This window comes from Poecilia mexicana, unplaced genomic scaffold, assembly GCF_051168715.1.
Source record: "Poecilia mexicana isolate PSO_F unplaced genomic scaffold, ASM5116871v1 scaffold_12, whole genome shotgun sequence".
NCBI lineage: Eukaryota > Metazoa > Chordata > Actinopteri > Cyprinodontiformes > Poeciliidae > Poecilia > Poecilia mexicana.
The window spans coordinates 14892391-14905425 of record NW_028263381.1 but is presented as its reverse complement, the minus strand read 5'-3'; the positions used below and the strand labels follow the sequence as shown (position 1 = coordinate 14905425).

Below are 13035 nucleotides of genomic sequence, written 5' to 3'. Positions count from 1 at the left end.
TTTGCAAATTTCTACTCAGCCTCCACTAAGTACATGCTGCAGCAATCACGGTCAGCACGTCCAGAAAAGAGGTGTAATGTTTATCTATTTTCCTGCCAAATTTTTGTTGTTTCATCTCAAACACAAAAAACTGAAGTTTAAAATGTACTAGATTATAAAATTATTACATGTATATGGGGCAAATATACTATAATTATTCATAACTAGTAAAATGACATTGGTCAGTGCGTCATTTGCGCTGTTGTGGACATAGGCGTAAATCCCGTGGGGGGACCCTTCAATCTTGGAAAAGTCTAGAATTGTCGCCCCCAAAGAAATCATTGAAGAAACGTTTGCATTTAAATAATATCAATATGAAAAGGCAAAAGAAACAAAGAACAAACTAAATAAGTCATTTATGTCAGAAAAAAGTAAGAATTAAATTTCAGGTCCCCCCCTACCATTGTTAGAACAATGGTTCAGTCCAAAGTGTAGGAGGAGCAACAGCAGCGCTGAACGGCACAGGCTCCGTTAGAGCCGCTGAAGTGAGGAGTTAGCTGTCAGCTGTGGCTCTACATCACAAATAAAAACCCTCCAGTAAGTAATACTTAAAACAATAGACATATAAACATTTTATTTACCTTAACTGCTCATTAAGACGAAACACATTAACAATAAAAATCAGGCTGCAGTTTGTTAATTTCTTACTTTGGCTGAATCATGATGAGCTACCTCATTAGCTAAACTGCTTTAATAGACTTAAGCTTTTTTGTCTTGTTGGCAAAATTCCCTTGATTCAGCCAAATTAGAGGATTTTTTTTAGCATAAAAATCTTTATTAAGGTGAATCCACTGTATTCCAGTGGGTTATTAGCTTGGAGTTTGATTAGGCCACTCCAAAACTCTCTTTTCGGCTTTCATAATTTTTTTTTAAATTAAGACATTGCTTTGCTTTAACGTGATCACTTTCAACCAGAAATCCCAAGTACACTGCAGAAAAACATTTTTATTTGACATTTTCTTTACAAATTAATAAACACCAACATGGAGAACAGTCAAAAAAAAGTTAGCCCCTTTCCAACTCCCCCCACCCCCCACCAAACACGTGCATTAAAGTGTAAATGTAAGAAGCAGTTGTATTCATGGCCTTTGAACACATCACTGAGAAAATCCTGATAAAGAAGAAAGAGGCTCATCGTCAATAGATTTCCAGTGAATTTATAACCATTTATGTTGCTGATAAGTCAAGTTAATAAGTGCAGCTCAACATAATTATCTCAACATGTGAAATTATCAAAATTATATTGTACCTTCAGTTGACAAAATATCCATGCTTACTGTACTGGATACAAGCTTTTACAAAACATTTTTTTACTTAGCTTGTTTTTATTTTCTTTCTTTTGCGCTTGGTCTTCTTGGTATTTTTGTGAACTTATCTTGTAGAAAGCCTATTAATATAAGCTATTATATTCTATCTAAATACATAAAGATAGAAAATGGTGCCCTTGTTTTGGATGAAATCATATTTCATAGAAAGAAATACTGAGTAACCAGTTAAATTTAGTAACAAGTTTGAAGGTTAAAATCTACTGGCATTTTGGCCATCAGTCATGTACACGTTCCACCTTGTGACTTATTCATAAATTAAGTTATCCAGAAATAAGTGATGGTCCATTTGTCTAACCAAAGTATCCGTGTAAAAACACACAAACACAAAGGAGAATGACTGCGTTTGTGTTGACAACCTTTCTCCAAAAAGGGTCCTCTGTTGTGTCAGTGAGCTTCTTCTTCAGCTCTGCTTCCTGCTCTGGAGTTAGTTTCACAGCTTTCTTCTGCTCCAATCCACAAAAACACATGCGTGCTTTCTTACAGAAGCCAGGTTCCTCCTCAGGCTCTGCAAATCATGGAAGATTTTATTTTAAACTTTTAATAAAACTTCAAAAAGTAATAGAAAGCAAATAAAAGAACCCTCCTAATTTAAGTACTGTAAATATGCCACTTCGAAGCTCCTGTTACATGCTTATTACCTTCTACTTCCATTTCATCCTCCTCATAATTAGTCCAGTCATCTGTTTCAATTTCCACTCTCTCCTCTGTACTGTTTCTCAAGCTCCAACACAATCTATGCAGCTAGTAAAGAAACACAACATACTAAAAATGATTGTCAATTTAGAAATAAATGTGTGATAATCATAGAACAAAGCCTAAATTTCTATTTTTGAGAACTAAAACAGATCTTTTACATGCTTGTCCTCAATGGGTTTGGTTATCAGAGAGACTCCGACTATGACCGTACAGGAGACGGTAAACAGGATAATCCCAAAGTACAGGTAGTGTACGCCGCATATAATCGTGGGACAGTCACTCGGGTTGACACAGTTCCCTGTGCCATAGATAAACTCTGTAATCATCCTGGATAGTCCTATTAGCAGGCCAATGGTCATTCCGTAAAAGGCACCCTGAAAAGAAAGAAGAAAGTTAATGTGATATTAAGTTGAACAGCAGATCAATAAATAGAGTATGTAGAAATGAGATTGAGTCTGTGACATGGGCCGTTTTAAACAGATCTGCACCCAACAGAGAATAGTAAATCAGTGTCGTATGATGATATGCGCTGGCACAGAAACCTTAACTTATTGGTCCCCTGGACCATTTTCATTTTTACCTGTTCACAATAACTTTATTTTAACAATTAATACAAAAAATTAAAGAGGTACGTTTTAGCTTCAAGAATGAAATATTTTTCCTACTTTGGTTCCCCCTAGTAAACCGCTGCTGTTCTGTGAAGATATAACGTCCCATCGTGTCCTCTGTCTCTAATGACTGAGTTGTTAAAAATCACAAATTGTAATAAAACCAATAGAAAACTTACAGGCTCATTAACACGTTTACAAAAGATGGCAAGAAAGAAGACAGCTGCTATCGGTGGAGCCAGATAGCTGATGATCGACTGTATGTAGTCAAAGAGCTGACCACTCTGGGCTGACTGCACCATAGGAATCCAGGCAATGCTCACACAAATGAGGAAGATGATAAACACCCTGCAATTATGATACAAGTCAGGAATGTAAATGATAAGTATTATAAAATCAAGCTAAAACTGCATTACCTGCCAGCAATCATCAGTTCCCTCTCTTTGGCACAGGGACGGACCTTAGTATAGATGTCCATGGTGAGGAGAGTACTAGCACTGTTAAATATTGAAGTGAGGGAGCTCATTAGAGAGGCCAACATCACTGACAGCATCAAACCCCTCAGACCTGAAGAGATAAAAGTGAGGGAAAACACAGAGAAGTTAAAATTTGGATTAAGATTAAGACAAAATTGTTGATTCTCTCACCATTGGGCATGAGATCCACAACCATTTTGGGATAGGCAATGTTGGTGCATCCAACACTAGTCCCACAGTATTTTTTGCATTGATCCGGATCCACACAGGCCACCACATCTGGATTAAATATCAAAAATAACACTATTTTATTAATCATAGAATATGTGTGTTGTCATTCTAAGCATGTGTGTTAACATCAAGACTGGTATTTACAGACTTCAGCTGACCAGACATGTTACTTCTGCTGGGATGTTATTACAATTTCTTTTCATAATAAATCATCAGTTAAGTGTCCAGAAATTAAATTTCAATTCTCTATTAGAGTACGAAATATGTCAGATAATTATTAACCAAATTAATCAGAAAGTAAGTTATGACAAAATTACTTTCACTTTTCACTTTCACTGAGGTGGGTGAAGTGTTTGGCTACTGTAGGAGGAGAATTTTTTTTTCAACAGTGACGCACATGTGTAACTAAGATGGTTTCATTAAAATAAAAAAATAAAAAACTATGGAAGCCTGCTGAAGTATTTGTGAATGCCACAGTGTCAAATGTTTAGTTAGATGATGAATTATTTTCCTTCACCATAGCCATTGAAGAAAAAGACAAATACACAATAATCAGATAGTGTTATGAAATATTTTCGGCACCTGGATAGAGAACCCTGCTTATCATCCCAGGAAAAACCATGAGAAACATGGGCAATAACTTCAGGTATCCACATAAGATACAGCCTGCTTTGACATGAGAGAGATTCTTGGCTGAGAGGCAACGCTGGACAATCACCTAAAATTAAAAGAAAGGGGCAACAGGGATATTAAATACAATAACTGGTTGGTGCCTTATATATTTACACATCAGGTAAGCAAAAGAAATTATCAGTACTTTAATCCTCTAAAACCCCTTCCTGATCATAGTACCACATTTAACAGAAACCAATCCAGCAAGACAACAGTGTGCTGTAAAAATCTGCAGGACATCACTGTGAGCATGACTCAGTGTTCATTTATATGCACTGAGTCATGCACGCTGCTGTAATTCAATGCTTCAAATGCTTGAAAAGCTGCTAAGCAGCGTCTGCATCAGATTGGGTTAACATATTATCAGATTACGATCATCTATTGACTCCAGTCTTTTTACACGTGTGCTCTGTTCTCCTGCTGTGCCTGTATAAAACTACATCTCACTTATCCGACAATCATGTCTTGCACTTTTATCTCATGGGAATTATGACTCTGACAGCTTGATAGGATGGATCAGAGGTCTATTAGCAGTGGGTCAGCTTCAATCATTGAAAACCTCTAGCTGACTGCAAGGCTTACAGCACATTTGTGAATGATGGGTTTAAAGTGGAATTTTATGTAATGTTTCTTTTGGGTAATTATGACTAAATGAAAATGCCTTGCTGGAATACTACATTGATTATGTGTTAAATAAATGCAGCATGGTCGATGTGGCTATTTCAAGTCTTTTGTATTACACAACATTCACATTTCACCGCATGTTCACCATGTGCACTAAATAACCATAAGTAATAAGTAACTTAGCCTCAGAGTGACCTTTTGCTGAGGTTACTATACTTTTGAACTAAAAGGATAAAAACAGGTTTTTTACCTGTTTTTGTGAGTTTATTATGTTTGTCAGGTTGTATTTTGCATAAACAAATATACCAAGAATGAGCTCAAACTGCAGTTTCCCATGTTCCCAGGAACAAAACCATCAAAGTATAAGAAATAAAAAACATTTTTAAGTGAAAAAATTGCCTTCGCTTTCTTTGCCTTCAACTTTACTATCATGAAATTGGAGATTATTTCCAAGGGAGTTGCAGTTCAGATCAATGATTATGATCCTTTAAAAGGTTCTTATGAAATTAGTTTAAAAACTGGCAGGCTTAAAGCACAGTTATGTAAAATCAACTAAATGAGTTTATGACTTTTCTTTGTTTCTGTTAGGTTGTAAAACCTGTTACTGAGTTAGTGGAGTGAGGTCTCCATGCGCAGAGCAGATGATCATGTTTCTTACCAACCTGATCAGTGCACCAGAACCAGGTGGCCTGGATGGTGAGTCCAAACACCAGGCCAGGCCAGGGCAGGTCTCCTGTTACTGGGTCTCTGAAAAGATGGAAGGCGTCTGACCGAGGCTGGTAGCACTCTGCGCTGATGTTTCCAGTGACTGAGGGGATTGCAGTCCAGTAGAGGTCCTGGAACCTCTCATAGCCCCCCACTTCAGCGAAGGCTGAAGGTGGGTTGAGATTTACTTACTTTTACTTTTACTTTTGAGAAATGTGGCATTAAAGCCAAGAGTTGCAAGTGAAATGATGAACAAGGAAAAAACATTATATTACCAAAACCCATGAGAATAAAGGATCCAGTGAGCATTATGACTGTCTGTAAGGTGTCTGTGTAAATCACTGCAGCCAGTGCACCTGAGGTAAAAAGTGGAAATGAAATCTGATTGAAATTCAAATATCCCCAATAAAGATAATAAGCTGGTATATTCTTATCTAACTGTTCCTTTATCACCTATCTTGCAAAACTTATATTCAGCTGTTAATTCATGATTGCTGAACATGTTGTGGCTTACTTACAACCTTGAAAGAAATACAAACTCTATCACAGTGTCATTTACCTAGATAAGAACTATTTGATTCTTATATTATGAGAGAAACATTTATATCAGAGAAGGAAGTGGATTTCCTCTTTCGGACAGATCTGTGACGGTGTACAGTGCAGTTATCGCCAGTAGAGCGATAACAGCAACATAGATATTCAGCCCCATAGCCTGCTGGATGAAAAGGGCACCAGAGAAAATATCGGCCTGAAACAAACAGAAACAACATTGTAGGTGAGGAAGTTTTTCCTTCTCTTCAAACTGAAGGGTTTCTTTGAGGCAGTCACATAATCTTACAGAGATCTGAGTGAAGGCGTACAAGAGGAGGGACAGCACAGAGTGATAGATGCGAATGCGCTTTCCTCCGAACCTCTTCTTCAGGTATTCAGGCATGGTAATCACCTAGACAAATATAATAATGATACTTTGCCTTTTCTATAAATGTAATAGTTAGTGAGATCTGGTCTCCGTCTTCTTCTTTACCCCTGCCTTGATGTAGATTGGTACAAAGACCCATCCCAGAATTACAACAAGAACAAGTGCCTGAAACACACAAAACAAGTTTCCAACTTTAATTTTGGATTCTGCAAACCACGTCGCTATGAGTTTATCTTTTTATGTTAACACACTTAAACAATTACTCACATTCCATTCAAATCCAGCAATAGCTATCCCAGAAGCTGCTGCGGTTCCAGCAAGGCCTACAAAGTGGACGCTGCCGATGTTGCTGGCAAAGAGTGACGCTCCAATCTACAGACAGTTTAGAAAAATGTAATATTTTACAATAACTTAAAATTTCATTTAACACTGTAGATTCTGTTATTTAATGTACATGCAACTGTGTGTCTTCATTTAACTCAAATGCTATGTATAGACCTATGAGAAGCTTCAGTCATGTCATCATCTGGGGTTTCCAAAATTGTTTAAAAGCTCAGTAATGTTGGTGAATGTAAAAACCTGACTGAAAAAAAAATACAAAATTCATATAAAATATTCTTGGTATTTATAATAGCATTTAGCAAATATAAATAATTTTGTTTATCCTAACTGACCTAAAACATGAAAAAAAATTTGTCTGATTTAATGCTAAATATTCAGAAAATACATATGTAAATAGTCTCAAATGTAAATACATTGACAGATATAGAGAGAAGTGGATCTCTGTAAGTTAAGCAGTTTGCTTATTGTGAGTAAGATACCCACCGGCAACCACACCATGCTCCTCCCTGCCAGGAAGAACCCACCCACAGTGGCTCGATTGGTGCGGACCATAGCCTGCAGCAAAACAGGAAATCTATAGATCTCTGCAAAATATTACAATGCTCTATTTTAACCAAAGGTGTCTGTATTATACATACAGCAGAAAGACTCACAGTTAATATCAAACTTTTCTCACAACACCTCAAAAACTGACTCAAATTGGGATAAACACTGGTATTTCTATTGCATGTCTGATTCCTGCTCTGCGGTAATATTTATAAATTTACACTTTGTATTTTATTTCAACCTAAAATGAAATTGAGTCTGATATAAAAACAGCTAATTATAGTTTATTTTTAATTTACAAACAGGTGCATCTTTTAATGCTTCTCTTATGCGATGCGGTTATCTAAAAAAATAAAAAAAAATAAAGAAGAAAGTAGATTAAGGCAAACAATACTGAAAAAAATGTTATTTCCAAAACTTACCCCTAGTCCCACAGCCAAGACAACCAAAAAGTATACGACGATAACAGAGATATCTGCTGGATTGTTAATAGCCATCGTTTGGGATTCATTTCTTTGGCTTTTTGAGATGCTGGCGAATCCAAAATAATCCCAGGTCATTTTTCTTAAAGTGAAAACTGGATGCTGCTGCCTGCTGACATCAATTCACTGTGACTAAAACAATGGCACAACACATCTATATATCTTTTGTGTTTGCATGTGAAACAGAACGTGAGAGAGGGAGGGCAGGTCGTGTGATGTGGGTTTGTGTGTGTTGTTCTCCACAAATAAACCTGGCTTCTAATGTGGATAATCATCAGTCTACAACAAAAGTCACTGTTGGTTGCTGTTGGTCTTGGTAAAGCTGATTTTTCTATTTGGACCTTGAAACAGTTTCATACATTGTCCTGATTAAAAGTATATAAAGGGTACATTAAAAATGTTATGTGGAAAGGAGGTTGCACTATAAATGTAAAACTTAACTGCTTTACCAGAAAGGTAGAAATAAAGAAAGACAAAACATTTTGTTTTATAAAATCTGAATGTACCCTTGGGACATGAAGTGCATGAAGAAGATGCAACAAAAGAGCAACAAATAAATAGTCAAATTAATAATATTTTTATTGAAGTTTAGCTCTGCAAACCTTATACCACAGCTCTTCAGATATGTTGAAAACTGAGTTCTCACCAATAAAACATGTTATGTTTATTGGTTGTGTTTTACTCTGAACATTGTCTAAAAGGATTGTGGTACAATAGTGTAAAATAAGCACATAGCTTTTAACCTTTCCTTCACCTTATTATAATGGGATTTAACGCTCTTGATAAACATCTATTTTTAGCTGTCTGTTAATAATTAGCTTCTTGGATGAAGAGGGACAGAGAGCAATAAAAGCAGACATGAGATGCTGAAAAATTTCCACACAAGAGACCAAATCATACGACCATCAATGCAGAGTACAGATTGTTTACGGACATGGGCATTTCAGATAAAAAGAAAGGAGACCATGATACATCTTTTTGTTGTCATAATTGGTAACTGTTGAAAGCCCAACTGAAGGATGGAGACAGACTGAGGTTTAAATGAAACTGATATTGTTTGCATGTTTTTGTGGCATTTCATGGGGCTTCAGCGTAAGAAAAAATATTTCTGAAAAATAAATGGTAAAGCATATTTAGTAGAATGTATTTCTATATGTTGTAAATTGGTAAATTCCAGTGTGAAGTAAGAATGGTTTAGTCCTTAACAGCAGAGTTTATTCAAGGCTCCCATTGTGTGTTTGGATGTTCTCGATGCTGTTAGACTTCCCAGGCATTGTCCTAAACTGAGCTAGTGTAGAGGGGTGAAAAACAAGTGATTAGTAAACAAAAACAATAATTAAGAAACTAGACACCCCAACATGAATTTTCTTTTTGTATCTTTAATTTCTCGTTGTAATAAGTTCTTTAGTGTTATTTTAGTTAGTCCGTGAAATTCCACACACAACCACCTAGGGGCGCTGTCGCGTCGGTGGCATAGAGAAGATTGAGCACACAACAATAATAAATCTTCCGGTTCAATGTGAAGGAAGCTCAACGTTTGTGTCTCGTCTTTCTAATTCCACAGGTCAGTATGAATATGGTTTTATATGGTTTTATGCACAGATATTAGTTCTGTTGAAGAGTCGAAACGGTTCTTAAATCGAATCTCAACTAATGAGTCACGTAGTTTGTTTTGTGTACAAAAACGGGACTTGTTCTGAAGGCTAATTGGAGCTAATGCTAGCGGACTTCTACGTGTGTGAGCTAGTCGAGGAGCTAGCTGAAGGATTGCGGAGTTGATTTGAACTTGTGTTTTGCACATTTTGAGACAGTTCTCACTCAAAGGACATTATTTTGGTTTCTTTATTTTATAATCGTGATGCTTTTTATGGGTTTGTTGAAAAAAACCCGATACACTACATATTTAGGATATATGTGAAACTTGGTTCCGAGGCACATTGTTCTATTGAAACAAAGAACATTGTTAAAAGCTTTAATATTAAGATATATTTAATTTGTGCTAATCAAAAATGGTAAAAGCTATTAAAATAGTTAAGTCAGTTTTTATTTTGATAGTTAAATACAAAGTCTCAGAAAAGGGGATAAGGTATTGGACTTAAACACTACAAAATTGATATGGTCTAGAGAAGTAAAAGTTATTTGTGAATTAATTTTGTCATTTGATGGAATTCATTACAGCCATTTCTGATGCAATGAAGCTAATGATTCTCTGTTGAAGTATGCGACACCTGAAGTATGTTGTATATGAAGTGTGTTTATAATACAGAAGAAGTGTGTTTAATACAGAAGAAGAATAAATCTTCCGGTTGAATGTAAAGGAAGCTCAACGTGTGTGTCTCGTCTTTCTCATACCACAGCATCACACGATCAGGGAAGATCATTACCCTCAGCCATCCAAGGTTGGAGGGTAACACTAACAGCAGACAAATAACGCTTTCTTGCTTCCACCATACTCTGCATCGATCTTCATCCTCACTGGGAATCCAGCCGCATAAGGCTGCCTTGTCACACTGGTGCAACAACAAACCCCAGTCAAGTAATGAAGTCATGACTCCTGAGAAATTGAATACATATTGAGGAGGTGATCCAGCCATGTGATTCAGGGACACATCTGAAAGTTTGAGAACACCAACCCTTGAGGAGTGGAGTTACTGATCCATGGCATACAAAATAAAAAACATCAAGAATCAAGTTAAGGTGAGTTTATTTGTGAAGCATATTTCAAAAATAAAGCAATTAGGAGTGTTTTACATGATGGAAATATAAAACAGGAGTATTTAGCAGGTGCATAACGTAAAGAAAAGTTAATGATGTTTCAGTTAATGTTAATAGAAGAGTCAAAGGCAACTAAATAAATATAAACTCAAGTTTGTAAACCTCACGTTTATTTCTCTTTTAAATTTATTAGCTTCTTCCAAATGTTTTCTGTAGATCGGGTGTTTAGAAGAACATTTTTCTGCACATTTCAAGATAACTGGGAATTACATTTTTTCTAACCTCTTAACATGTTCATCCTTTGTCATAACACAGATCAGCACAACAGATAACCAACTTATGATCCTTTAAAATCATTTGTGTCTACTAGAGGATTAGGTGTAAATACCTGGAAAAAGTACACATTAAGGTAGTTGTGGATTGTCGTTTCAACTGCATATGACCAAATATTGACATTTAATATTTTTTATAAGGCTGTTATAACAGTTACGTTTTACATAATTTAAAAAATCTCCATATATAGTAAAGCATTAACATTACAAATGGTGTACAGATTAAGTTATACAACCAAGATCACTATGTGAATATGAAAGTGAGAAAAAATACAAAGTGTTTAATTTATACCTTAAGTTTAATTTTTCTAGAGTGAAAATATGTCTTACCCTATTATGATTAGATTTAAACAAGTTCCCCACAGACAGTAATTTACTTTTCAGACCACTAGGTGGAAGCAAAGTAAGCGTTTTATTGCTGAGTATTTCCTAACCCTTTCTAACTGAATTATTTTTATTTCATAAACACATTTGAGTGCATACAAAAGAAGAGATTACATTTGTGGACTTTGAACAAATAAAATGACAAAACAGCAGGGATTTATTGAGGCAGCACAGGCATACTTCCTGAGCACATTTGCTATCATTTCGTTTGTCCTTCACTGGTTAAATATTACAGGGTTTTTTCAGATTTTTTTTTTTGTGTTATGCTGTTCGTAAACCTTCATGCAGTGTCCAGTGTTACATAATCCAATCATATGTAAACTTCAGAGTTCATGACAATAAAAAAAGCATTTATGGTGTGCTGTGGTGGCGCAGGGGTTAAGCACATGTAACTCTTCTTATTTTGTTGTTGGTCACCTAGTACAATACAGAATAAAAGCTCTTCACAATGTGGCTTTGACTGCAGGCAAGTGGTCCGACAGGCTCCACCAGCGCTCCTCAGAATTCTTTATTATTTTTTTTAGATTTGATCGTATAGTTTAAACAATAAATATAACAGTTAACAAATTTCCAAAAACAAAACATTCTTATTCAATTAATCTATCAAAAATAACATTAACAGCAAAAACGGTAAAATAACAGACAACTGTTATACCAGTTGACAAGTAAAACATTCACAAAACATTATATATATATATATATATATATATATATATATATATATATATATATATATATATATATAAATGTATACTTTGAACCCACCTAGTACAAGACAGAATAAAAACTCTTCACAATGTGGCTTTGACTGCAGGCAAGTGAAAAATAAAAGACACGGTTAGCGTTGTGACTGAGTGGTCAGCCACGAACACCAACCGACGCAGCTCCCACTCATAGGGTCACATTTTTTCAGCCCAACCACGAGAAAAAAAACTTTACAAATTATATTTGCAGATGTTAAATATTCTCACAGTACTTCGTTAATTGTTGAACTAGAAAAATATGACCCTAATGTGGTGGGATGGTGTTCCACCATGCAGCTTCCATCTGGTCCTCACCTGCTGACCCGCTCTCTCCCGGGTTAGGCTGTGTTTCCACCCCTGGGTAAGCTACCTGCTATTTAGCTTTTGATTTATTTTATCTGGATCCACAGTTAATGGGTTTTCTGTTTCAGGCACCTGATTGTGTTTTGGAGCTGCAGCGCTTTGGACGCTCTGCTGTCTTGTCTTCCCATTGTTTGTTTGGGCCGCTCTCTGCTAAACCTGTTGCTGGTTGGGCAGGCTGTGTGGGCGGGGCATTACTCCTCTGGTCCCATTGAAGGGCATTTGGAACTGGACGATGACAACAATTTGTTCCATTCTTTGAATGGAACAAATTGTTTCCTTTCCTTGTTTCCTTTTATAGTTTGTTTGTTATTGAAGTTTTCTTTTTGTTTTTTTACTAATTTCTTTTGCATTGCATGTTTTGTTTATTTCTTTTGGAATAATTGAACTTGTCCGTCCTTACCTCATGTGTTCCCTTTTGTTCCAGGGACTGAGTAGTAGGCCTGAAGCCTCGTTTTTACAAAAAAATGTTTTAAGGAAATTGTTAAAATATTGTGCGCTGCTCAGTCTGTGTTCGGGTGCATCTTGTAACTTTTAAAAAGATCTCCACCTCCTGGTCACTCTAAGTAAAAGAAGTGAAGAGCTGCCTCTCTCGTACCTACCTCCACCAGCGCTCCTCAGAATTCTGGTGGGGGAAGCCGCGAGAGCGCCTGACGGACCCGTTGCATGCAGTCACTAATCGCACCACTAGGTGGCTCCAAACAAATGCATTGATCAAAAAATCTCAAACACATACATACAACCCTACATTCATTTTGATCAAAACTCACACACACAAGTTTTTCTCTCTGTTACACACAACCCACATATGAAGGCCTTAATCCTCGACGCAG

General features: G+C 36.3%; 1 protein-coding gene across 3 annotated transcripts; it reads right to left on the bottom strand.

Annotated features, from left to right (window-relative positions):
* Positions 1 to 1657: 1657 nt before the first annotated feature.
* Positions 1658 to 7801, bottom strand: LOC106932231 (sodium/glucose cotransporter 1-like). 3 transcript variants are annotated; one of them, XM_088010668.1, is made up of 15 exons: positions 7609 to 7801; positions 7124 to 7195; positions 6566 to 6670; positions 6404 to 6463; positions 6218 to 6322; positions 6025 to 6127; positions 5655 to 5738; positions 5337 to 5545; positions 3961 to 4096; positions 3319 to 3426; positions 3088 to 3238; positions 2851 to 3019; positions 2222 to 2437; positions 1995 to 2108; positions 1658 to 1870 (listed from the first exon to the last, which is right to left on the bottom strand). In XM_088010668.1, the coding sequence occupies exons 1-15, from the start codon at positions 7744 to 7746 to the stop codon at positions 1658 to 1660; spliced, it is 1983 nt and encodes a 660-aa protein (XP_087866794.1). In that variant the 5' UTR covers positions 7747 to 7801. The 3 variants fall into 3 exon arrangements, with proteins under 3 accessions (XP_087866794.1, XP_087866796.1, XP_087866795.1); XM_088010670.1 differs by having other exon boundaries at positions 1658 to 1861; XM_088010669.1 differs by having other exon boundaries at positions 1658 to 1872; positions 2006 to 2108.
* Positions 7802 to 13035: the final 5234 nt, after the last annotated feature.